At 42.3% G+C, this 27373-nt stretch overlaps 1 protein-coding gene across 1 annotated transcript in view; it reads right to left on the bottom strand.

The window, feature by feature from the left end:
• Positions 1–8144: 8144 nt before the first annotated feature.
• The window catches only part of PTEN (phosphatase and tensin homolog), a 54862-nt gene continuing 35633 nt past the window's right edge, over positions 8145–27373 (bottom strand). The window contains exons 7-10 of the mRNA XM_075109827.1: positions 22698–22839; positions 20266–20432; positions 11496–11720; positions 8145–10510 (exon numbers count right to left, since the gene is read on the bottom strand). Coding sequence (XP_074965928.1) covers positions 10325–10510; positions 11496–11720; positions 20266–20432; positions 22698–22839 — 720 coding nt within the window. The 3' untranslated portion in view covers positions 8145–10324. The remainder of the gene's footprint in view (positions 10511–11495; positions 11721–20265; positions 20433–22697; positions 22840–27373) is intronic.

The following is a 27373-nucleotide window of genomic DNA, read 5'->3' as shown; positions in this document are numbered from 1 at the left end:
ACAAGCTGACCATGAGCCAGCACTGTGCCCTTGTGGCCAAGAAGGCCAACAGGACAACCAGGGGATCAGGCTCAGCCAGCATGGGTTTATGAAAGGGAGGTCCTGCCTCACTAACTTGACCTCCTTCTATGATAAGGTGACCTGCTTAGTGGATGAGGGGAAGGCTGTGGACGTTGTCTACTTGGACTTTAGTAAGGCCTTTGACACTGTCTCCCACAGCATTCTCCTAGAGAAGCTGGCTGCTCACGGCTGGACAAGTGCACTCTGTGCTGGGTTAAAAACTGGCTGGCCAAGCCCGGAGAGTTGTGGTCAATGGAGTAGGTTCTATGATTCTATGAAATCTAGAGGCAGTCGGTCACGAGTGGCGTTCCCCAGGGCTCAGTGTTGGGGCCGGTCCTGTTCAATATCTTCATTGATGATCTGGATGAGGGGATCGAGTGCGCCCTCAGTAAGTTTGCAGGTGACACCAAGCTGGGTGGGAATTGTCGATCTGCTCAAGGGCAGGAAGGCTCTGCAGGGGGACCTGGACAGGCTGGATCGTTGCGCCAGAGCCAACTGTATGAGATTCAACAAGGCCAAGTGCCAGGTCCTGCCCTTGGGTCACACCAACCCCAGGCAACGCTCCAGGCCTGGGGCAGAGGGGCTGGGAAGTGCCTGGTGGAGAAGGCCCTGGGGGTGCTGGCTGACAGCCGGCTGGGCATGAGCCAGCAGTGCCCAGGTGGCCAAGGAGGCCACCAGCCCCCGGGCTTGTGTCAGCACTGGTGTGGCCAGCAGGAGCCGGGCAGGGATGGGGCCCCTGTGCTCAGCCCTGGGGAGGCCCCACCTCGAATGCTGGGCTCAGGTTTGGGCCCCTCGGGACAAGAAGGGCCTTGAGGGGCTGGAGCGTGTCCAGAGAAGGGCAGCGGGGCTGGGGCAGGGTCTGGAGCACAAGTGTGCTGGGGGGCGGCTGAGGGAGCTGGGGGGGTTTAGCCTGGAGAAGAGGGGGCTGAGGGGAGCCCTTCTCGCTCTCTGCAGCTGCCTGAAAGGGGCTTGTAGGAAGGTGGGTGTTGGTCTCTTCTCCCTAGTAACAAGCAATAGGACAAGAGGAAACGGCCTCAAGCCGCACCAGGGCAAGTTTAGGTTGGACATTAGAAAAAACTTCTTCACCAAAAGAGCTGTCAGGCATTGGAACAGGCTGCCCAGGGAGGTGGTTGAGTCTCCATCCCTGGAGGTATTTAAAAGAAGGGTAGATGTGGTGCTTGAGGATATGGTTTAGTGGTGGACTTGGTGGTGATAGGTTAGCGGTTGGACGCGACGATCTTAAGGATCTTTTCCAACCTTAACGATTCTATGATTCTATGGTATCCTGGGACGCCTTAAAAGGATTGCGGCCAGCAGGTCGAGGGGGGTCATCCTACTCTACTTTGCCCTAGTGAGACCACATCTGGAGTGCTGTGTCCAGTTTTGGGCCCTCCAGATTAAGAAGGACAGGGAACTGCTTGAGCAAGTCCAGCGGAGAGCTACCAAGATGATCAGGGGACTGGAGCATCACCCTTATGAGGAAAGGCTGAGAGACCTGGGTTTGTTCAGCCTGGAGGAGGATTTCATCAATTCCTATAAATATCTAAAGGGTGGGTGTCAGGGGGATGGGGCCGGGCTCTTTTCAGTGGTGCCCAATGACAGGCCAAGGGGCCACGGGCACAAGCTGGAACACGGGAAGTTCCACCTGAACATGAGGACAAACCCCTTCCCTGTGCGGGTGCCAGAGCAGGGGCACAGGCTGCCCAGAGAGGCTGTGGGGTCCCTTCCCTGGAGACATTCACCCCCCGCCTGGACGCGGTCCTGTGCCCCCTGCTCTGGGGGTGCCTGCTCAAGCAGGGGGTGGGACGGGATGAGCTCCAGAGGTCCCTTCCAGCCCCCACCATTCTGTGATTCTATGATCTTATTCCCCTACAATAAGATATCCAGATCTTACTCTCCTGGAATATAAATTTGCCAGATGGAGCTGCAGAGATGAAGGCAGCAAACCTTGCTCCTTGCAGCATCTTCTTTGCTTCAACCTTCAGGGGAAGCAAGGATATCCCCTGGACTGCTGCAGCACAGATGCAATCAGAAAAGGATATGTGGACTTCACCCTTGGCTGCCATCCCTTCCGTTGCTTCAAGGGAGGATGAGGCAAGAAGCTGGCAACCACAAACAGCCTCTGATGGGCAGAGACATGTCAGATGGACTCGAAGTGAGAGACCATTCAACAAACTTAGGAAGAAAGCAGGAAGAGAACGGTTCACAACACCTTATCTCTCAGTCCCAAAGCTTGGTGCCTCCAGCACAGGGAGCAGAAGTGAAGGAGAAGCAGCAATGCTGGAGGCAAAATCCCTGTGACAAAACCAGTACAGGGTGTGCCATGCTCAGGAGCAAGCCTTCATGAGGGGACCACAGAGCCACCTCAGACACCCAGGACCTGCACCACTCTGGGCATGTGCCAAATGCTAAGCAAGAAGAGCAGATACCTCCCAAGGAACATGTTTGCACAAGTTAAATAGGCACAAGGGATGCTCAGGGTTGACTTGGCAGTACCAGTCACAGGTATCTTTTTCAGTGCACTCAAGCAAAAAGATTCAGAGCTTAAGCTCTTGTTGAAGGCTTGGGAAATGGCCCTCATTCTGGGGATGGAGGAGCCTCCAGGGCACGAAGAAATGTCGGATGCCACTGGTGAGAGGATGAAACTCACAAGGAGCACATCGTTCAAAAGGAGTGCTTTGAAAAAGACATCAGAAGCCAAATGGTGAGAGAAAGCTAGCAGCACATCAAAAAATAATCAAGCAGCAAAATACTTTCCACTCAGGGAAAGCAACCTGTACGGCACCAGCTGTCATCCCTTTATGCTCAACAGGAAGAGGTGAGGACATCATCCTGGAGACACATTGCAAGAAGCTGCTTTCCAGGTTCATAAAGCAGGGCACAAATACTTGAGCTGTGAGGTTGGGTTCTTGTACAAAGCTTTTTCTTTCTTTCTACACAAAAGAGCCAAGTTGAGAGCCAAGAGGATGGACACCCACTGGCATTAAAATAACCCCAATCTCAGAAGCACCTCCTTCCTCTTCTGCTTTGTGTTATTACTCTGCATTTCTCAGTTCAGTGGTTCCCATCTGCTTCCGGCCCTTTTCTCTTCCAATGGGGTTGCAGTTTATTCAGGACACCATCCAGCCCTCAGCCCCCTCCAGCATGTCTCAGCTGCCAGCTGGTTTGTCCCAGTAGCCCATCTGTAAGTCAGATCCAAGCAATACTGAACCTCCACATAGTCAAAAACCACAGACCAGAGCTACTTTACTGTATATATCTGGATTTCGAGGAGTTCCTGAGAAAAGCCATGTCCTTCCCAAGTGCTAATATCCAGAGAAGGGAAATAGCTCTCATTTTCACTTGCAAGTGGATGTTGTCAGTCTACTTTCACTACTGAGTGATCTTTACGCGAGCTCTTCACCATCCTCCCACGCAAATGCCAACATTTTCCTAAGCTGGTTGCAGTCCTACCTACAGTCCATAGCTATCAGCCATCCTGTTTCCATAGTTTCAAACACCTTTACAGCAAAGGAACCCCAAGCGAGCCTCTCAAATTAATCTCCTGCCTAAACTCAGCCCTCCAGATGCCTCTCAGACACCTCTCATCAACTGTTTTATACCATCTTTGCAAAACCTCAGCAAATCTGTCTAAACATGTGCCATCACCCCTTTTCTCACAAGTTCCATGCCTCCACCCACGAGGTTTCTCTCTCCCATTACCAAATCCTGCTTTACGTCAAAGACTTTGCCTTCTTATCCTTGGAACTCATTAATTTCAATTTAAAATGTTTATTCATGCACATATTTCCATTACAGAATCCTTCCCATTTTCTTCTCCCATTTTCCCTCTACCACAAAAGCATTATGGAGGATGGGGCACCCCTGATATCAGTCCAGTCTGCTCAAATTTCTTAATCCAGCATTTCCGACCTGCTTTCAGCCCCTTCATCTTCCAAATCCCACATAATCCCGATACTACCACTAGTTTGCTGAAGGCCAAAAGTAGAGCCTTACGCAGCCTGAATTATACAAATTATAGAAGGGTAAAGTACAAACCTCAGCCTCTAAAATACCATCTTTTATCAGCTTTAAACTCTTAGTGGACAGGGTCTGAAGCAGGAAAAGGGTGCCTCGTGAAGGCAAAGCGCTGCCTATTTTCACCATCTGGAGTTAGCTATGGGACACAAGTTATCAAGCACAGCAGTCCTCAAAAAATGACAACCACTAAAACCCTCTCCTACTTTGCTGAAGTCTGTACAACCCATAGAGAAACATTTGCAGCTGGAAAACATAGCCCAGCAGATAACTAACTACTTTTTTTTTTTGCACAGGTTGCTTATCACAAGTCAAGTACATGTGCTCATCGTTCCCATTAGGCTGAACAAACGCATGCAGGTTTGTACAGCACATCAGCAGCTCACTGAGGCAAACGCATCTGCTGAACTTGCACAACCCTAACGTTTTTCAGAGCTATTAAGAAAAGCAACCTGAAAGCGTTTCTCCTTGCTATGCCTTCAGACTACAGCTTTGTATACCCCCCCCCAAAAAAAAAAAAAAAGGGCAGAAAAGAATTATCTGTCCTATATTGCAAAGATACCAGTAGCTAAAAGTTTGAAGGCACAGAAGAAAAGCAGAAAACGAGAAGAAACACACAGAAAAATAATGAAACACCATTAAAAAGCCCAACCATAAAAAGTCTCAAGCACAGGGAGCAAGAGATACCAAAAAGGCAAAAAAACCAAGTATAGATTTTTATTCTAGTAGACATGTGCGTTCAAAATGAATGTATTTTCTCATCTGCCTAGCATAAGATACTTTCAATTGTATGAAAAAAGGACCAGAACTACCAAGGACAGATGTAGAGAAAGAGGGGTTGGAGAAGATACAAAAGAATAAGGTTCAGAAGAAACCAAAGAAGCAGAAGTAGCAAGCAATTCATTTTATGTTTTTGAGAAGACATCTTCCAAAAGCCAAGCCAGCTCGTTACTTGACCTGCCCTCCCTTCATACCAGTAGTCTCAACCCGTAGGGCTGGTTTGTTGGGCTTTTCTTTTGGTCCACCCCTGGCCTGGTGGGGGCTCTGGCTGCACCTGGCTGCGCCTCCTGGCTCCCACTGCGCCCAGAGCACAGGCACCATCACCTCCCCATGGCACTGAGCCAGGGATCGCAGCAGCACGTCACCTTAAGGAATGTGGTTAGACTAATATAGAAACATCGTCACTAGCAGATGTCATTACTCATTTCATAAACAAAATGCCAACCAACCAAAACAAAAAAAAAAAAGTGTTTTAAAAGAGTCTGCTACCAACACAATTCCTTCTTTAAAGTGTGTAATTTATAACTCTGGCTGCAATTTTAAAAAAAAGATGCAATTAATTATTAACAATGACTCCATGGCTGCCTAAAAAGAGACCTGCATAAACCGAGTTGCTGTTTGCTGCCAACACCTGATGTAGCAAAAGCTCACCACATCACCTGCGCTGGTTTCCAGCAGGAGAGGTGGTCAGAGGAACACAGAAACCACGGCGCAGGGGAGGAGCACACGAGTGTGCCACCTGTACAGGCAGCCAGCACCATCCTGGGAAGCATGATCACGTCAGTCACCAGAGCACTCAGACACGCAGCTGTAAATGGAAAAAATGAACATTTTTTACAGAAGCAGGTTTTAGCTGCTAAGGACTAGAGCATGGGACTTTTGGTCAACCGGACAAGAGCATAAGCCAAACACAATACTCTATCCCTGCTACAACAGCACTTTTCACCCACCTTCAGACTAGAATCCCTTCGCATATATAGGCCTATATATTTATAGAAGCTACTCAACATATTGAACACTGTCCAGACTACTTTCCTTAAAGCTTCTCATCCTTCTTTTCTACACCTTCCCACTCCACTTTCATTTTCTGGATGAAAAACAAGCTTACCCAAAAAAGGGAACTTGCATTAACAGACTGGGTAGTACCGCCTGCTGTTCTATCGAAATGGTGTAAAGCCCTTAACTGTGTCATTCACCTGAAATGGCCAGGCACAGCTGGCAAACACTCCACCCCCATAAAGCACCAAAATTATTTGCCACATCTCTTGCCACTGAAGAGCAGAACAGGCCACAGCACCAAACCTCTACTTGATACGCAAATTTCTTGGAGCCAGATGTGGTAAGGGGCTGATGCTAACACCAGCAGGAGGGAAGAAGGAATAACAAGAGTTACCTAAAGTAACCCGATTCAGCATCCCCGGGACTCACGGGGTGCACAACAGCACCCTGGTTCCTCACCATCACTGGACACGGAGAGGGTATCCACTGAGCTATCAGTGTCTTTCCTATATGCTCTAAAGGTAACCCTAACACAAAAAGGGAATGCCACATACATTTTAATACTTTAAACTGTCACTGTTTTAAGTCCAGTGTGAAAATAGATGAACACCACAAACAGAAGCCTCAAACTATATACTGCATATACATGTTGAGCATGCTTTTTCCACTGGGGAAAAATGCATCTCATTGCCAGTTTAAAGCTACTTTAGGAAAAGAGTTCTCAGGTTTGACTCTTATCTCATTTTGCTGGAGATACACTGGTTGGTATTAAAAAATAAGGTAAAGTGCATTTCGGAAAGACTTCTCTTACTTGGAGACTAAGAATGGTTTAGCTCCCCATGAGAGCAGCCCTGCGTCTCATCCTGACAGCACTGCAGGAACGGGTTTGATCTCCCTGCACGCAATCTGTGCTTCCAATGCCTACACTTGTTTAAAGCTTCTGAATGTAAACGGGTTTTAAGCTACAGTTCCCTAAAATTCCTTGACGCACAAGGAGCATCCTTTGCTCTAGTGATCATGCTCAAAATTTCATGGCTTACAAGCAAAATATTTTAACTGACCATTTCCATACTCAAAATACTTCAATAAAACACCCACACAGTGACAAGAATGAGACTTTAATCAGTTTTAAGTGGAGTTTTAACACTAAGAGATAAAGGGTTGTTAAACACAATAACAAACGGACATCTGATTTGTATGAGGCATTATCCTGTACATGTCATACTTGGTTTTTGTGTATTCTCAGTGCATAGCATTACACACAGAGCCACTGTTGCACAGCACAATAGTATTTGAAGAGGCTGAATCAGAGTAAGGCTGCTTAACAGACTGATTTTTTTTTTCTTTTAGTATCTATATATATATGCTATATGAAAACAGACTGAAAATTTGAACTGGCAGAGAAAGGCAGCTCTGCCAAACACTGCAGTTGGAGCCCCTTTTAGTGCACAGTTCCACCCCATCCATCTGCATGCATGACACTTTCTAACAGTATTTAAAAGGTAAACGAGGCACTTCGTGGCAACCACAGGCATCGTTAACATATTGCACACGTTTGCTATGTCTAAACATGGAACTTGCACACTAGCATCTTTTTTCTTTTTTTTTTTTTGAAAGCTGAAACATTTGATGCTGCATGTAAACTCCACTTCAGTTTACAGTGTGCGCCACAGGATCGAATTCGGATGCTATTTATACAACTGCCCTTTAATAGCTGTGGCAAATATTTTGAGTGGGGCTACCAATGACTGGGGGATGCTTCAGGGCCTAACAGTAAGCTCTTACCAAAGTGATGCCTTCAAGTAGTTTCAGACATGTAAGCTGTTGCACGTCCAAAAAGGTTTAAGCATACAGTCCAGAAACTCAAGAAAAGATTACCTACAGAATGCAGTTCAAGCTAATGATGAATACTGTCATAAATAAAGTTTTAATAAGGACTCAAACCTTTCAGTCATAGTAATTCTTGTCAACTTCTATGGGGGTGGTAACTGAAATAAAGTATAGGAGAGTATGTATAATATATATTTATATATATAATATATATATAATGCCATTTTTCCATTTCCAATGACTACACCATAAAATGTAAGCAAGGCTTCTCAAAGACATCAAAACATTAAAAAAAATCAAAACCCTCATTCCAACCTTCACATTCCAAAGGAAAATAACAGTGCAAAAGCCCATCGCGTCATGATTTCCAATCCGGCCCTCAGCGTTACATACCGGAACCGCACCATTCCAATTTTTATTATCCAAAGTGGGACACAGCAGTGCCAATATCCAAATACTTTTAAAGCATAAACATTTTTGTTTATTAGCCAACACAACTTTCAACTGTTAAGAAACAGACAAGATGAAACATGATTTGAAGGGTAAGAGTTAAACATCACATCCCAAGGTAACCACCTCCTGCTTGTCAATAACAGTGGGAATAATAAGCACTGGAACCAGCAATCTTGATCCATTAAGCTATTAAAGTCTAATTAAACCTAGAAGTCAGAAAATATTTATCAGCTTTGTTAGAAGTTAGAATCGTGAATCTGATGAGCAAAATTGATCAACAGATACCAAAAAAAAGCACTTTATACCTTCGTTTACCAATAGTAATTACTGGAAGTCCTGCCTTGTCTCAGTCAAATTCTTACTGTTAATGCTGTTGTACAGGGCCCTTACAGATTCCGTACACAGTTGTTATCTAGGTGAGAACACAGCTAATGAACTTCAATGTCAGCACCAGTAAGTTAATTAAGGGGGGAGGTGTATTACATCCTAAAAAAAGCGTCAATTTGGGGACAGCTATTCATGGCATACTTTAGAGAGAACAATTTTGTCAGCTACTTCACATCTGTATGCAATAGTAGTTCTACTCTTAAGTCGTCTGCAGTCTGGGCATGTCAATTATACACCGAAAGTGAATCTCAAGCCCTACTCCTGGCTATATTCCTACTAACAAATAATATAACACTGCCCATTTAGAAATATAATTTGTTGGGTGGTTTGGTTTTGAGTTTTTTTGTTGTTTGTTTTTTTTAAAAATATAAAATAATGTATTTGGGACAAGCTCTGCTTTTAAAAAGTACATATCTTCATATGCACACAGTGCCCAGAATTTACTGCAACACTGGTTTCCTCTATATCATGTGTAATGTCTGTTTTTAAAACCTCATAGGTACTGAGTATTCAAGTAAAATTCCCTAACAGTTAATGACATTTTTTTTAAAAAGTGTGCAAAACTGCAAAACTCATTGTAATAGAATGTGTAAAGTCAAAGCGGTAGAACAGTTTACAGAGGTTTGATTGAATAAATGCATCATAAATCCTCAAAACAAACACTAACCTGGAGAATCTCCAATTGAAATTTCCTGTGCACCATTACAAAATATTTTTATATTAATGAGAAAAAAGCTTGCAAGGCAGCACATGAAGTATTCACAGCAGGAGTATGATTGAAAAACTAATAATATAGATGTAAGGTGTTGACTGATGTATGCACTAATAGCATCTGACTTTTAGCACTGGCCTTGATTACACAGGAGATGGAGCAGCCATTACAATTCAGGAAAAAACCAACTAATAAATCATTGTCCAATTTTGTAACAATTTGTTTCAAGCCCCTATTTTAGTTGATAGCCTCCACATTTGTATGGTTAAGTCATTGTTGCTGTGTTTCCTTTCTGTGACCCCAATAATTTTTCTCCCTTCATTTACGAGTCTTTAGGACGTTATGAAGGTTCCTTCCTGCACCCCTATACAGAATCACTCCCTCTAGCTGCCTTTTCTAGCACCATTACACTTAAAAAAATAAAATGCACAAACAACAAGCAGTGACAGCGGCGACTCTTCAATTGTCCAGGATGAATTACGGTAGCATGCTAAAGAAAGGTGCATGTAAATAGCCGGATATGGTACACAGGCCAAGCTCCAGCTGACTATATTCCTTTCTGAGCATTACTTTCCATCCCCCATCCAAAATACATGCATTAGAATGTAGGACATTCTAGAAACATCTCTTAGCCAACTGCAGACTTTTCTGTTGCCACACAAGTGCAAAAAAGGGGCAGGATGTGAACCTGTATATTTTTGAAACTTCGTTTGGTGACAGAACACAAAAGGAAAAATTCCTACGTATACACATTAGGTCTGTCTCCACTTTTATAAAACTGGAATAAAATGGGAAAGTGCCATGTTTATAGTTCCTAATTGAAGTTTTAATGTCCTTTTGACACAAAAAGGTATATACATATCAGAGCTACGTAACCTTTTTTTTTTCCTCCAACTGGACAAGTGTCAAACCCTGTAGATTTATAGGGCAAACAAGACTGGTCAAGAAAGAATTGTTCCTATAATTGGTAATCTGACACTATGTCCTTTTGCCATTTAAAAAGGTCCTTTTTTCAGTTTATTCAAGTTTGTCACTCTTCGTGGTTGGGGGTTTTTTGTGGTTTTTTATCTCCGATAAAAAAAATATTCAGACTTTTGTAATCTGCGTATGCTGATCTTCATCAAAAGGTTCATTCTCTGGATCAGAGTCAGTGGTGTCAGAGTATCTATAATGATCAGGTTCATTGTCACTAACATCTGGTGTTACAGAAGTTGAACTGCTAGCCTCTGGATTTGATGGCTCTTCTACTGTTTTTGTGAAAAATAGCTTCACCTGGGAAAGGAAAAAACAACATTTAAAAAGGGAATCTGGACTTTAACCGAGCACAGGTAACAATGCAATTTTTAACAGCATGGCTCTTTTCACTACACAATCACGAGTGCTCCTCCCTCTAGTCTGGAAAGAGGGAAATAAAGCAAGAGCTCTTCAGAGGTTAGCCAGCCTCTCACTACCACCCCTGACAAAATAAAGAACTGTCAAGGCTTTTCAGGCCCAGCTGAAGGAGTTCTGCACATCCGCACCAACTCCTGGCACTCTTGAGTTACAGCTGCAGGACATACCACCGCGGCAGGCCATGCCACACTAAGCTATTCAACTGTCCTACCTTCTAGACCTCTGTGAGCACAAAAGAGATTGTAATAAAAGTGCACAGGAAGGAACAAAACATTCTATAATGGGTGATGCATGCGTGTGCGTGCATGTGCGAAGTCTGATCCAAAGCAACATTCCATCAAGCGACTACAACCATTTCCTTCAAGCGAGCACTGCTGGGGTCTAACTGGTATTTTATAAGCAAGTTAGAAAACGCTAAAACGCTTAAAACGATGCCTTTTTCTTTTTTCAAAACAGTGCTGGCAAGGGATCATATATAGCTCAAAGCTAAATTCACAGGCTAAGGTACTCCCATGAAGCAGGCACCTCTACAAATCAACTCAGGAATTACTGTGCAAAGGTCAGAGCTCTTGGCAATGCAGCTGGTACAGGAAAAGATGTTACCTGGGTCTCTTGGTCTTCTACTACTCATCTCTTATGGCTTTGATAAATACCTGGAACAACCTGAAGCCTCTCAACATCTACTGACTTCCCAAAAAGCAGACAAACTTACAAAGCTAGCTTTGCTAACTGGTGGCAATACTAATACATTAATTCAATTTCTACACAGACAGCACTTTCAATTGGTTCCTCCATAAGGCAAGACAGACAAATCAGATAATGTCATGCAGCTCTTCAGCTTTGTTTACACATAATATATACTGACCTTGAAGTTTGGAGAGAAATATCTGTTGGCTTTGTCTTTATTTGCTTTGTCTAGATCGTTTTTTGTTAATGTAAGGATTAAATATTCCTTATCATTATCTGAGCGCTCTGTACTGAAAATACCATCAAGTTCCTGATCTGCAACTAGACTTCCATTTTCTACTTTGTCTGAATTTTCATCCAGTCCTATGAAGAATGTATTTACCCAAAAGTGAAACATTTTGTCCTGGGGGAGGAAGAACACAAAGAATAAACTTGCTTTAGTATTCACTAGTGGCATGTTAGACTAATATCATCAGCTGGTCAAAAACAAGTCAGTAATATCAGACAAAACTTGTTTGGACAACAGTATATCATTGGTTACATTGCATGCAAAGACATTTTCACCAATTCTCCTAAACAATATGCAAAACTGCATTAATCAAACTCAGTTTTAACCAATTAAGCTTTCAGAAGTCACTCCTTATCAAAAGTAGGTTTTAAAACAGTCTACCATACCTACAAAAAAAAGCAGATTACAATAAAGTGTTAAATTTGTAATCACAAGGCATAAAGATATTTTTATTTTGCTCCTACCTTGCCAAGCAGTAGCCAAACCCAGACAACCTGTGCAAACCAGCTTACGTGAATAATATTTATCAGAGAACATTCTACCCCATAGCTTCCTGCGTAACACAAGACTATTTTTATAAAGAAATAGTGGTAATTGAGCAAAAACACTGTACAATTACAGGACTTCTATCGTAGTGGATTCATTACTGCTTTATGGAGATGGTTTCTACCAGTCATATGTTTGCTGACCAGTACTAAAGGAAAGTCTGACTCTGAAAGTATGTGCTGTCCTTCTACTCAACAGGAAGATTTTAATGAGAAAATGAGGCACTGACAGTTTAAGTATATTCAACTCAAGCAGAACTTGACAGGTGACCATCAACAGCTGGAAAGGTACAAGTTAGATTACCCGCTCTAACACTGCAACAGGTATACCTGTACAAAGAAGCAAAATACAACTGTATCAGTGATTTTAAAAAGTCACTGGAGAACTAGCTGATATCAGCCAGTATATTACACGCTTATCATGACTAGCAGGGTCATAGAAGAATCATAGAATCATTAAGGTTGGAAAAGACCTCTAGGACCATGAAGTCCAACCGTCAACTCAACAATACCATGTCTCCTAAACCATACCCTGAGGTGCCACGTCTACACGTCTTTTAAATACCTCCAGGGACGGTGATTCCCCCACCTCTCCGGGCAGCCCATTCCAATGCCTGGCCACTCTTTCAGTAAAGACATTTTTCCTAATACCCAATCTAAACCTCCCCTGATGCAGCTTGAAGCCGTTTCATCTCGTTCTATCGCTAGTGACCTGGGAGAAGAGACCAATCCCCACCTTGCTACAACCTCCTTTCAGGTAGTTGCAGAGAGCGATAATGTCTCCCCTCAGCCTCCTCTTCTCCAGGCTAAACAACCCCAGCTCCCTCAACCTCTCCTCAGAAGACCTGCTCTCCAGACCCTTCACCAGCTTCACTGCCCTTCTCTGAACACACTCCAGCAACTTCAAAGTCCCTCTCGTAGTGAGGGACCCAAAATGAACACAATATTCAAGGTGTGGCCACACCAGTGCTGAGTACAGGGGCAGCACTGTGAGTCATTGCGCCTATCTCACATGTGCTACTGAACAAGCAGCAGTATTTTGCTCTTGGCTTGTCAATCTCTGAAGTTGATGTGCCCAGGAACTTCACCCTTAAACTCTCAGCTAAATAGCTCCATAGGATGCACTGAATGCTCTTGTTTTAGTTCTCCATCACTTACCATACTTTTGTCACTCAAGAGTTGACGTTTCCAAGGATCAACTACCATTACAAGGTTCATCCTGACTAGCACATTAAGCACTTCTCCATCTGAAACTGAGCTACGTTTCCTTCCTCTTTACACACGAAACCTCCTATTTTACTCTGATTTTTCAGGCAAAAGATCCAAAATGCAAACGGCCAGTCTTCCCACAATAGTCATTGTTCCTGCATTTCTGTTAAACCTGCAGGGGTGATAAAGCTAGCACATACCAGAATCTAACACTCCTTGATATTATACAGGACCAGAACGCAAACCTACTCCTCCTTAGCTAATGTCCGTATTTTCATTTACCAGACAGATCTAATTCCATTTTCTTATGGGAAAGTCCAGGTCCTGGCCCATCTTCCTAGCTATTCACCTCTGCTGGTAAGCAGGGTGGGGAATCAGAGGTGGAGCAGAAGCTGGTCTAAGCGTGTATCATACGATCATGCGTCCCTGCTGAGAGCAATTTGGCAGCGGCAAAATATCACATTTTTCTGGGCCAACAAGGGGGCAGGGAAGAGCTGTACTACTGCGTAACTTACATTATTCTTCCTCACAAATGAATGAAAACATGTAAGCACACAAATACTGGGAATTCAGAAGTGTCTGATGAAACAACTTCTACCTGCCTTCTCTACCAAAGGTCAGCAGACCCATTTTCAATATTTTAGGTAAAGCATACAAAACCACTTCCAGCTTGTGTGCATTTCTGCAAGCACCTAAGAGACCCCCAACCTGTAAGGAAGTGCGATTGCAAAGACAGAAGTTAAATAATTCAATCAGAAACACTTCTGGTAGTTAAGAAGTTATCCACTTCAATGCATGCCTCTCCTGCACCTCTGGGAATCAAGTAAATCTACCAAATTAATGTGCTGTAATTACAGTTGTCTTGGGAGACTAACAGATGTTTGCCACTGCCACTAAGTCCCTTCAAGTCATCACATCAATGAAGAAGCCTTGTTGGAGCTCATCCATGCAAGGCAGCAGTCGGTAGGTTCTTGCCAGGCCCAAAACTTCTCATACACCTAGCACCCTCTTCTTCACTAACACTGCCTCAGAAACAGCCTTACAAATGCCCACCCCAGGATCTGGAAGTAGAGGAAGAACATCCTGGGCAAGAGGGTGTATTCTCTGTAATGCTCCAACAAATCATCAGCCTGGCTGCTGCTGCTATCTCATGAAGAAAAGTGGCAGCAGGCAAAACCCCCATGAAGATGTCTTCAGGTGGTCCAGGCTCCTCCTATGCCCAGATGGTGAGTCCCTCAAACTATATGTAGTCCTCTAAGGACATGAGATGGCTACTCCTGCTCAAACCAAAAGACCAGTTCAGGTCAAAACAAACAGCCAATGGCATGAGCTTTCCAGCTATAGAATGGAGCGATTTGGAGTCCACATGCCATCTGCAATAAACAGCAGGAAAAGGCAAACCTGAGCTGATGTTTCCAACACTCAACAGCTCTTTAAGGAGGTGGATATACCACCTGCAGTCTCACCACTGGTGAAGAGGCCATCCTTCCAGTGAGGATTTAGAGAAGTGCTTTTTCATACCATCACCACAGTTAAGGAAGATCCCACGTCTTGTAGCTGGGGTGATGGTACTAATATATTTCATCCTTCTTCAGGACCTCAACGTAGAAGCAGCAATGCACTTTGGTGTGGTCCTCAGTGCCATCCGTGACACCTCCAGGGAGGTCAGCAGAGGAGAGGACAATGCTGATGAACACACTGCAGCAGACGGATGGAAAATCACTTACACCAATAGTGCTGAAGCACTTCGCAGGAAAGCAGTGCCAAAGCAAACAAGGCCACTGGATGTAAACCAATGCCAGCAGAAGCAGAAGGCATGGTCTTGTCATGCCTCACCTTAAAATTCATCATGTAGAGCAGAACCAGGAAGGATTTACTTGGCCCTTAAGGGCCTGCCTGAACAAGCAACTGCAGGGTCTCAGCTTTACTGATAGAGTCTGGAGAAGACAAGACAGACAAACTTCTCACTAGACATCTTTTAATCTGTTTTCCTTGGACTAAATATGCAGAGGTCTTGAGGGACTCTAACTAAACAATATCACTTGGCTGAGCTGGTCATTTATCCTTTTATCTCCCTCCAAGCTTGTTAAAACATCAAGTTATTTTTCCTTCCTTTCCCACTACACTAACTTAAGTAGCTTAATAAACTAAGTTCATGGGTACTGGAACATGGCACAGCCACTCAAACTGAAGGAAGACTTGGTCATGTGTTTTGGAATTAGCTCTTAAGGCTGATAACTGTGTGTCACTACTTTCACTGAAAACCAAAATTTGTTATTCAAAGCGAGGATTCAGCCAACTTCATCTAAGGCATCAGGCTCCAAGATATTTCACGGGAGACGACAAAGGAAGTTCATGTAATACGGGCCAAAGATAGGAATTATAAAAATTAAGGCATGAACTCAACTTGGGCTTTATATAGCAAATCAGAATACCACATGAAGTGCTCACAGGAACACAATTTAATGGATAGGCTTCTAAAAATAAGTATTAACTGGAGGCTTTTTTTGAATGTGTTTTGTTTCACTTCCAGTTACATCACAGGCACCTGCCTTAAACATATATTGCAGGTGTATTTCTTCTAATTCTTCTCACAACCAAATCTGTATCACAGAATCTACAGTGCAGTATCAGACACTTGAGACAGAAGCGATTTAATCACACTATTTTGACATACAATACCTACCCCTACTGTGTGCATTTTTTCAGTTCTCAGACTGACAGGAAAATGTACCTCACCCTAAGGTTGGTATCTGCCTTTAACTGCAAACAGATCCAAATCCAAGATCATTTAAACCATCAGCTAGACATTCCTGTATCCTCCGGAGAGTTTAATTTTGCAGACATCTACAAGCACTTATAATTACTTTGCAGCACCAGCTAAGGGTTTTGGAGATGCTACCCAGTAACTGGAAGATGGAGATCATGTTTCAGCCTGTTCCATGCTGGCCTTACAGCCTTCTAGTAGTCATGGCTGATGGAACTTCTTGTACCATTTTCAGATCAACAGTTAGTCTTCTGACATTTTCAGAGTTCATTTTTCAGTGTTTGCTAAACAACAATCATGCAAAGTATCTTGAACTGTGTAGCAGAACTTCTCATCTATCCAGCTCAAGAGATGAAATGGCATACCCAACAGCTCAAGCACTGCTGTCAGCCCTGCCTACGCTGGAGTCTGGGTATAAGACAGCAGTGCAGTGACTCTAAAAAAAAAAAAAAACACCACACAACAAACCCACACTAATGTTTCCCTCTTATCTATACTGGAAGGACTTCTGAAAAAGGTCTCCTTTACCCCCAGGCTCTGCAGGCAGGAAGATTATGAGGTCTTCTGTATTATTTTTAAACAGACTCTCATTGAACTAAGTGATATAAGGATATTCTGAAATACTTTATCATGTCAACATCAATAACTGGAGAAAAAGGCTTCACACAAATACATGGAAGCAAAACTAGAGAGACTACAGCAGCAGTTTGAGATGGAAGAATAGCTACAAATCAGAAATAAAACAAACATGCTTGACACCGCTCAAATTACTAACTTCTATCCATCAGAAATTCATACATAACTGTACTTGAGCCTCAAGCCATTTTGTTCTCATATGAGCATGCATTTCATTCTTAAAAGGACATAGCTACATCATACTGATGGTCCAATAACAAACAACTTTATTAGACAAGAAAAGACCAAAAGTTGTGGACTTACTAACTGATGCCAGGTGGCATAGTATGGAAGAGCTGAAACAGGGTAACTTCTTCAAAGCAGTCACCCTCTTACCAGCACCAATAATCCTTTGGCTGAGGTTAGCTCTTGCTAGCCACTGAATTTGCTTAAGTTTCGCCATTAAAAAACCAGGACACTTGACTGCATTAAATTTCACATTGACACTGCAATGTGTTTGAAGTCACTTAGTCATTCAAGTTTCTTTTATTTCATGCACAATAATTCTATCCAAGAAGAAATTGATCAAAGTTGAGGAGGAGTCTCTATACTAGAAAGCTCTGCAGATAATGCTACTGTTCTTCAGAGGACTAAGAAATTTGAAAGCAAGTACAGGTGAGCGAATCTGGAACACTTCAGCTGAGATCAGTGGTATCAAACACCAAACCAGACCCAGCAGAAGGACACAGGAGTTTCCTTTATCCCCAGCAATGAGACAGCCATTCTCCAGCCTGAGGCCCAGAATGGATCAGGAATTACACTTTTAATTAATGTCATTAGGGTTTTTTTTTAATTAGGTTTCTTACGGAAAGTTAAAATTCAGCCAGGTAGGTATTTGATGCCTTTAAGTGTGTGCAAGAAAACTTGCTTAGCAGCTACCTATAAATCTGCGAACAGAAAACCTTAGAAGAGCAAGAACCAGTGACAAGCAACAGACCTGTAATTCCAGCTTTCGTAAACACATGGAAATAAACCAGTATCTCTGAAAGATAAGATCCTGTTGTTCCTAATTATGCTGTTCCTCATTAAGTGATCACTGCATAGAAGTTTTGAGTAAAAACTTCGTAGAGTCAGTTTATCTAGAAAAGGAACAGGCACAGATGTGAAACACTTGTACAGAGAAATGTGTTCAACTTTGCGCCAAGGTAGGTGTTCTGCCACAAATATTAACCTTTGCCCTATTCTCATCTTAGTCATGGTACGTAACAAGTTGTCAGAAGGACCATGTGGAAGAATCTCCTCTAGTGCCAAAGCACACTTCAGAGATGGAATATTTCACTAATTCTCGATATGAAGGCGTGACCAGTGGTTTCATAAAACAGACTAACATCTGAGAGGAACCACGGACCCAGTCCTGGATGCCCTCAAATCGTGTCTCCATTTACAGCAGAGCTAACAGAGGTGGTCTTACCAGAATTGTGTAACACCATACACCTACTTTCTTTTGGCCTCCATTCTTACACAAGGTTGAGGGCAATTAGACACTAGATTCAACAGATTTTTGAGGCAGATTATCAAGGCGGTTTCTTTACAAAAGACTTCCGTCTGGCGAAGGGACAGTTTCCATCTCTCAGAAAAGGTTGCAGATATGGAAAGAGCAGCTTTCACCATCTCAGCATTTCTTGGCCCTAGCAGTCCAAACACACTGAGAAAGGAGCACCTCTGCATTATCTCTAGCCCACAGAACCTGAATATTTAGGGTACTTGATAAGAATAGACAGAAAAAAATCAACCAGCTACTCAGAAACTAAAGATGTTCTTAAGAAATGAAACCATGGCTGATAATGACTCTGAAATGAAACTACAGCGTAGTAACACACTTGCTGCGTTTCTGCAGACCATTTTACACGCTCTTGAAGACCAAATTTATACTACAGAAATTGTGATTACGAGGAGCTCTAGTTTATGCTGTCGCTGGGTCTCAGTGCTCTCTATAGAGATAAAACAAATACAGCAGTTCATTCCTTGTGCTACAGAGCCAAGATTCAGCATTGGCGATGTGCACTGATATTTCTGGGGCTTACTCAAGGATGGGCAGTGGAGCTCAATGCTTCCTACAAAGTCTGTTCACAATCCATGTGTTATGGAGGATGGTAAAGAAACAACAAATTCACAGTTAAGACAGGACAGAGACTGGATAAAACAGGACTGTCTCAGATGTTTGGGTTTTGTTTTATCTCCTCCCTGATTCCCTCATGTCTAGCCCACAATACTTATCTGGGTGCAACTTTAAAAGTCAGTCCTCAAAACTGGCTCCCGTGCATTGCAGTTTTAAATGTCAGGAACTTTAATGGCGACTTAAAGTATAATTTCCACTTTTCAAATGCTTTATTTTACAGTTCTCTGCATTGCATATAGGTGCATTGAGCAACTACAATATCTCATTAAGCAGGCAGAATAAAATATTCCCATTAAGAAACTGTTTAAAAACTTTTGCAGACATCAGCACATAGCAAACAAAACATTTCCAGAGAGAAATGACACCATTAAACTAGTTAACACCCTGTAAATGAACAGGCCCACAAAACAGCATACATCTGTATTTACATGCACATCTAGTAGGTACAACCTACGTGCAGTTATAAGTGGTGAGATAAGTCTTAGGTTTGTCTCCCAATCCACCCTAGGATTTTCTTATTTTTATGCTTTGCCTGTACACAGGATTTTCTCAGTGAATGCTCTTAAGTTTTACGACATCCATTAAATAGTGAACAACTATTCATAAAGAATTTTAAGTAGTAAATACAAAGGTAGGCTTTAATCAACATTGTCTCACCCTCACCTTTCACTTTGGCAGATGCAAACTAGCTCCACAAGCACCAGAATTAATGAAACCCAGTGATGAGGGATTAATCTTTAAGAACTCTCTGACTTTGGTGTCAAAATAAGTTCTAGATAAATTTTTTCCACAACTGAGACACTGATAAAATTCTCAGTTCTGAGTGAATTCTCTAAATGTCTAATGTCAAGGCATTGCAGCTGGGAACCGAGAGACGGCTGAATAGATTGCAGAGATACTTTTACAAAGCGCGTAGCAGCTTAATTATCTCAGAAATTCAACCAAATTTGACAGATGGGTAGAAATCAGCCAACAGCACAGACAGGATCTTTCTGTGCCTGCTCAAACCTTCGGAAATTTTAGTGAAGAAAACAGCTGGAGTTAACTTGCTCAGCGTGCAAGTCTATTTTTAGAACGAGAATGTTTCTTCCTCAGTTAGATTACTCACTACTACCCAAATGACTGCAATAAATATCCAGTATAATTTTTATCCAACCTTTGTATGTAATCTCACCAACTCTCAAAATATCCAGCTTTCATTTTGTGGTAGATTCTCTCCTTGAGAAAACTAGACAAAGATTTAAATACTGTAATTACACATCACTGAAGAATAACCAACATCCCAGCCCTGCATCAGGATCAACTCAACAATGTTTTCCAGAAAAGTGAGAAAACCAAACCAACCTTTTTCAACATCTTGTTCTGTTTGTGGAAAAATTCCACTTTGATATCACCGCATACCGGCAAAGGTTGAGGGAATTCAAAGTACATATACTTGTCTTCACGTCTTGAGGGTCCTGAAGGGGAGGTGAATATCTTTACCTTTAGCTGGTACACCACAAACTGAGGATCTGCATGGCAAAAGAGAGTGTGACTTTGTAAGAAATGCCTTGAAGTGTCAAATAGCACAATATTAGTATCAGAATCACAGTCATGAGCTATGAGATTTTGGAAGTGAACATCTTAAGAGTTAAGCACCACAGGCCATCACACTTTGCTAGATGTTACTGGAAACAACCTAACAGACTGCATTGTCCTCTGTAGCAATACTCAAGCAACCATAGGGTTCCTAGAAAGTTGCTGTTTCTTTTTAATATAATAAGAAAGTACTAAATGAAGCAACATCTTGACTTTTTCCTTGCATATTGTCTCTCATCTCTGTATTATATGAACATAACTGAGGGGTTTTATTCTATCTTGTCTCTTCTTTGAATTGCAGAGTGGACAGTCACATCAGCATGACAGCGAACTCTTACACAAACAGAACTGCTTTACAAACAAAAACAAAGACAAAATTTAACATTGATACATAAACCAACCAGCACCAACAGACTATACAGACACAGACTGTTTTATCTGTTTTTATTTACAGTCTATCCTGTAAATCACCATCACCAAAAAAAGTGCCAGCCATGGCATAGCTTTCCAAATTATATCTGCAGGCATAACAGCTGAAATTATGAGGGGTTTTTTGCTACAGCCTAAGAAGATTTTCTTTGGAATTTGCCAAACTCCATCATGAAAGCCAGAAATATTAAATGGAACTTACTCGAAGTCTTTCTGCATTCACTTCTGACTTCTCTGTATCAGATGCAGACTACTCTCTAGACAACCCGCACTAAACCCCACCCTGTCACAGAGTGTGTAGCCACACTGAAACCACGCCTGCAGAGCTGTGGAAGTCCCTACCAAGCATGCCCATGTTATCTTGCTGAATGGCCTAGCTATAGAACTGCTAATTATCTCCCTCATATCCTTAGAGCCATGAAACCCTGTCATCCCTCCTTCTGCCCAAGGCACACAACTCTGCTTGGTCAGTGACTTTACAGCAGAAGGAAGACAACAAGCAAGTCAGATTGAAAGTTATCTTGTGTTGGTAGAATTACTATCACCACAGTAGGTTGCACAACTAAAGAAATAACACATACCATTACTTTCACATTCTGAAAAATCACTGAGAACTCCACAGAAATGTAAAATATTGCAGTACACAAAGATAAAGAAGTTGATAGTTACTCGATCTTCTCAGGTGCTTAGCAAATGTTTTGTTTATCCCAACATCCTACTGTGAAAATAGCATGCTAACAGCCTGGACAAAAAAGGTAATGCTCATGTGAGCAATCCATAACTGTAGCTTGATTTCACAAGTATAGCACAATTTATCCAAAACATTAAATAAGTGGTAATTGCAGAAATCTGTAACCTCCACACCTCTATCCTAGGGGCAGAGTTTTTTGGCAGAGGCTCCTCCCTTCCTCCTCCTCCTGTAAATACAGCTAGCCTGACAGGTTGCTTGATTGTTTATGTGCATTACATGTTCAGGTATTGCCTTAGAACAATATTAATAATGCAATTTTAATCAAAGCCACAGAAGGCTCTTGAATTAATTACACATTGCCGTAATACCCATAGCAAAACCATTAGAAAGACTTTTTCCACTAACAAAAAATGAACACACAACACTAGGCAGTTACTGCCTTGTAACTCAGCCCACAGAAGGACGTAAGTGAATTCATATCTATGTTTCAAATTTTCAAGGAATCTGCTGTTCCTTACTAACACACTGTATCAGCAAACCAGATTTATCATTTACAGGTGTATTAATACTTTATAAGCCTCCATATAAAGAAAAGTTTATTCCAGAGTTAATTAGATATTTACCCCGTTGAACCTTTTTTTTTTTTTTAACATCATGGGAAGAATGATGTTGCTGCATTGGAAGCCAGCACACCATTAAGCAAATGTTTTTCAGCAATTCATGTTTCCCAAGAGTTGCTACATTAAAAAAACAAACCAGCTTTTTGTAAAAATAAGGAGCAGATATCCAAATTTATATATGGCACCATTTATCTTCAAACGCTTAAATACTTTCCAATTTATAACTGTAGTGAAACAACCATATGAATCCTTCACAGATCTCAACTTACTACACCTGGGAGATTGCTAGCAGATGGACCACACTAACCCAGCAGATTTTAGTACTTGAAGTGCTTAAGTATGATCTTCTCATTGATCAAGATGTGCAGCTCTTCGAGTCACATAACCAAAACAAGTTCAAAGGTCAATGCGTTTCCTTACAAGAGCTAATGGAGGTTAACGGCGTGCCAGGTACTTACTGCAAGTTCCACCGCTGAACATGGGAATTGTTTCAAACATCATCTTGTGAAACAGCAGTGCCACTGGTCTGTAATCCAGGTGATTCTTTAACAGGTAGCTATAGTAATACACGTAGCGTCTCTGACTGGGAATTGTCACTCCCTAACAAAGGGGAGAAAAAAAAAGTCAAAAGCCCATCAAGACGATTTATTATCAGCACCAACACAGCTCCTGCCCATTCCCTCAGAATATAACTAAGGGCAAATAAAACACAAATGAAAAGGTAGCTAAAATCCCCTGGAATAAGCCACTGTGATTTATGCTGAGCATACCTCTGCAGCAGCTACACTGGAGACCGGCACAGAGAGTAAAGCACCTAAGCTGGCTGTACCTAGAAAGCAAGGGAGCACAGGGGAGCACGGCAATGCTTTCTACACTGCACAGAAACCCAGCCATAGAGGTTTTGGGTACAGTAACTGGTGACGACCCTCAGTGATTTCTTCTTTGTGGACCATCCTGGGACTAGCAAAGACATAATCCATCCTCAAACCATACCCAAAAACAGCCTCTGTACACGTTCCCCTTCTCCCTAGGCATGTGTTCACATGTCTTGTACTTGTCCTGCAGACCATTTAAGAGAAATGGACACATTATCTAACACCAGGCGATTAATTACTGACCAGTCCCCAGCACCGAGTAAGCAGGACACCGGTTTTCCAGTTACTTTAGTGCATATCTCCAAACATCCCCCCAAACAGTGAGGCAAAGAATGGATAATTTTCCGTATCTTCAAACCAAACACCTCAGAGACACTGAGGGAATGTAAAAGATGGTTTCATGCTGCTGCGTTTTTTTGAGGTGAGGGGTGTCAGACATTAAGCAGGAGGTGCCTTGAGCATATTAATTTTTAAGCACCAACACAGGAATTACATTTCAAAAGCAGTTTAAGTCAAAAGATTCTAATTTTGTTTGCTAATATCACTGTACTCAAGACTGATGCTACCTTCTATTACAAAATGCCCTGCAAAAATAAAAAGTGGAAAGTCTAATTAATATAGGCCCAATAGCCTGAACTGTTAAATGAAGGACTTCTCAGTTTAATTACAAGTCTGAAGTAAACACTTGCTTTGAAAACATATAACCAACGAACATTTTAGTTACTGATTTTAAATCAACTTAAATGTCAAGTAAGGGAATAGTTTTAAAGCTGTTATAGCTAATATTTTCAGGTAAAAGTAATAAAGATGAAAAATAATTTAATTCCCTAGAAAATGCATTACACGGTTTATAACAACCCATACTATATACTTGCAACAGCATCAGTAGGTAAACTTCCATACTGTAACTGTAATGTGAAATTCCAATAAACTTGCAGTTACAAAAATTGGAGATAACAAAATGTTCTCACATAGAAGTCTATGAGCATTTTGGCCACAAAACCCAGAACACAGTATTCCTAAAACCGTTAGTTCTAATACCTACTTCACCTTACAACAGCCGTAAGCTAAGAGTGGCCAGAATGTGTTTAATTTAGTAAGCATTTATCTCTTCCTGCATTTAAAAAAAAAGTTGATAATTATGTCTTCTTACCACTTCTGCTGCTTCTAAGTTACATAAAAGACTATCCAACAGCACCTTGCTACTTAAGGAGGTCATTGTACTTCTACGCTGACAATTGTTGGACTAGATGATCCCCGAGGTCCCTTCCAACCTGACATTCTGTGATTCTGTGAATGTTTTTGGTTCAGATATCATCTCAGTAGTTATCAGACCCAATTCTTAAGGGAGCTTTAAAGTTTGCTTTCCTGGGATCTGAGCTTCATGACTGAGAAAATTCCAGCATCAGAGCAAACAATCAGTAATTTGCCAATGCTGCCAACAAGAAGGAAGCCATGCAGGTAAGGAAAACACATCCTTCTCTGCTTGTAGCTTCTTCATGCTGTAAAGGATGTGCCCATGGAGAAACCCCAGCACGCCTTATCAGGACAACCAGGGCTGTGACCAGAATGAAGGGTACACAGTCACTTTCACAGCTATGCAAAGTGATAGTCAATCTCAAAGCAAAACCAATTCTCAAAGAGGGCAGTTTTATTCCTCCAGCCACAGATTTTCACTCCCCAGAGACATAGCCTTTACCCTGAGATCCTAAGATCCAGCTGCACTGAAGTGGAACAGAAAGTTCTCCATTTTCTAAAGGTCTGACTTCAAAGCAGAACATTCTTACAACAAGTTAATATTGCAAGTGGTGCGATCAATCCCCATTTACATTTACTCAAAAAGAATAAAGAACAGGGAAGCAGTTTTAAGTATTTTCTCATCAAGAAGCTTACACTTCCCACCAATCACCACAATCATTTTTTAAATGGACATTAGATAAGCTTCTCTAGTCCCTATGCCAAAGTTTCACAGGGCACTGCTGAGCTGCATAGACATCACAAAAATTGTCACGTGCTGCTCCTGGTTCTCCTCTCAAACTAGCATGGGCAGTATTATAAAGAAAAAATTATGAAGAACAAACATTTTTAGAAATAATATTCCCACATTCACTCTAATAACATGCCCTACCGTGAAAGTAAAGCTACAGCCTCAGACTAGGCTTATGGCATCAGGTTTAGCAGAGGTTGTCATCTGAGTAGGTCAAACAAAGAGGCATCACAACCGATCAGCTCTGACACAGCAGACATTGGATATCTACCCTGCTCAGTCATCCTGAGACTTCCTCGCACAAAATAATTGGTTTCCATTTCCTGTTCAGTTATACCACTATTAGGAGCTGTTCCTAAAAATACAACAGTATGACAGTCAAAAAACACTCCTAAATGGATCATCTCTAGCTCAAGTACTTGAATACTTGTTCCCAGCAGATACCTATCTGTTGAGTAACTACACTTCCTTCTGAGACCAATCCTCACCATAAAACCTTCAAGGCAGAAGTGGGAGTATATAAAGACCTTCTCCAGCTGTAGGAAGGTAAGTTGTTGGTCTCCATCACATTAGTATTTCAGTGTCCATCTTAAGAACAAAAAGCAGGTGATAAGCTAACCATTTCAAACAATGAAAGCAGCAGCTTTTTTCACAAGACTTTTTGGAGGGTTTACTCTTCCCCCAGCTGGATCTTCTTGATCCAACTTCAGGAAACAGTTTGTCTCCTTTGGTTCAAAGGGAAAATATAAATCAGTCCTGTTCTACTACAGTGGTGGTGACTGACAGACATAACCATTTAGCCAATACTAGATTTCTAATCTTCACCATTCCCTTCTTCTGAAAAAGCATCCTCCCACTATGATGAGTTACAGAAGTCAAGAGAGGCAGCTTATAGAAAACAAAAAAAAACAAAACAGCTTTTGGTCAAAAACAGACTTTTAGACTCAGTTCTGCAACGTCTTATTCCCCACTACCTTCCCCAGGATGACAGTACATTAACAGACTATCTAGGGACTGTTAGCCTCATCTACAACAACTCTCATTTGATGTTGCAAAGGCCTCTGTTCAGCTGCTTCTCCCAGCAGGCACTTGGGAAAAGCTTGCTACAGAAGTACTCGAGGTTGTTCTCTTGACCAATTAGTCATACTTCCTCTTGCAATTAGACTCACACTTCCTGCCAGCATGGACTAAACCCTCTCAGGGGAAAAAAAAAAAACCACTCTGCCATGCACATTAGTGGCAACAGCGATTTCAGCTATACTATTCTGAGCAGCTAAAAACAAACTGTGCACCGTGTGCTTGCTTTAAACAAAAATTTGGTACATAAAGCCAGTTGCCCATCATGCATATGTTTGTCCAGCAACCAAAAAAAAGCAACATGCATTTTCTTGTCCTTAGGTACAAACAGCTCTGTTGATGCCTCATTCACTTTTAGTTCAGGAAGTCAGTTATATAAAGCTGTGGTGAAGTGTCAAATCAGAGAGCAGCACTTGACATGTAACACCAAAATACGGGCCACAAGGGAACAAAAAGCTCCCAAACCTACCTGCACTGGTATACCTGCTTATAAATACTACTTTAAGGATTATGTGAATCACATGCTGCCCACTGTCTGCATAAAGATAACCACACTCAAGGGGAGCTGAAGACAAAAAAAAATATCACAGAATCCCAGGCTGGAAGGGACCTCAGGGATCATCTAGTCCAACCTTTCCAGGAAGAGCACAGGCTAGACAAGACGGCCCAGCACCCTGTCCAGATGACTCTTGAAGGCGTCCAACGTGGCCGAGTCAACCCCTTCCCTGGGGAGATTATTCCAGTGGTGACTGTCCTCACTGTGAAAAATTTCCCTCTCGTGTCCAATCGGAATCTCCCCAAGGGCAACTTGTGTCCATTCCCCCTTGTCCTCTCCATGGGACTCCGTGTAAAAAGGGAGTCTCCATCTTCTTTGTAGCTGCCCCTTAAGTACTGGTACATGGGGATGAGATCCCTTCTGAGCCTCCTTTTCTCAAGGCTGAACAAACCCAGCTCTCCCAGCCTATCCTCGTACGGCAGCTTCCCAGTCCTCTGATCATCTTGGTGGCCCTTCTCGGGACCCCTTCCAGCCTGCCCACATCCTTTTTGTACAGCAGGGACCAGAACTGTGCGCAGCGCTCCAGGTGTGGCCTGACCAGCGCTGAGTAGAGCGGGATGATGACTTCTTTCTCTCTGCTGGCGATGCCCTTTTTGATGCAACCCAGCATCCTGCTGGCCTTCTTGGCCGCAGCAGCCA

The sequence above is a fragment of the Phalacrocorax aristotelis genome, chromosome 14 (genome assembly GCF_949628215.1).
Source record: "Phalacrocorax aristotelis chromosome 14, bGulAri2.1, whole genome shotgun sequence".
NCBI classification, from domain to species: Eukaryota; Metazoa; Chordata; class Aves; order Suliformes; family Phalacrocoracidae; genus Phalacrocorax; species Phalacrocorax aristotelis.
Note: the sequence above shows the minus strand (reverse complement) of the source record. Positions and strands in the feature narration are given on the sequence as shown.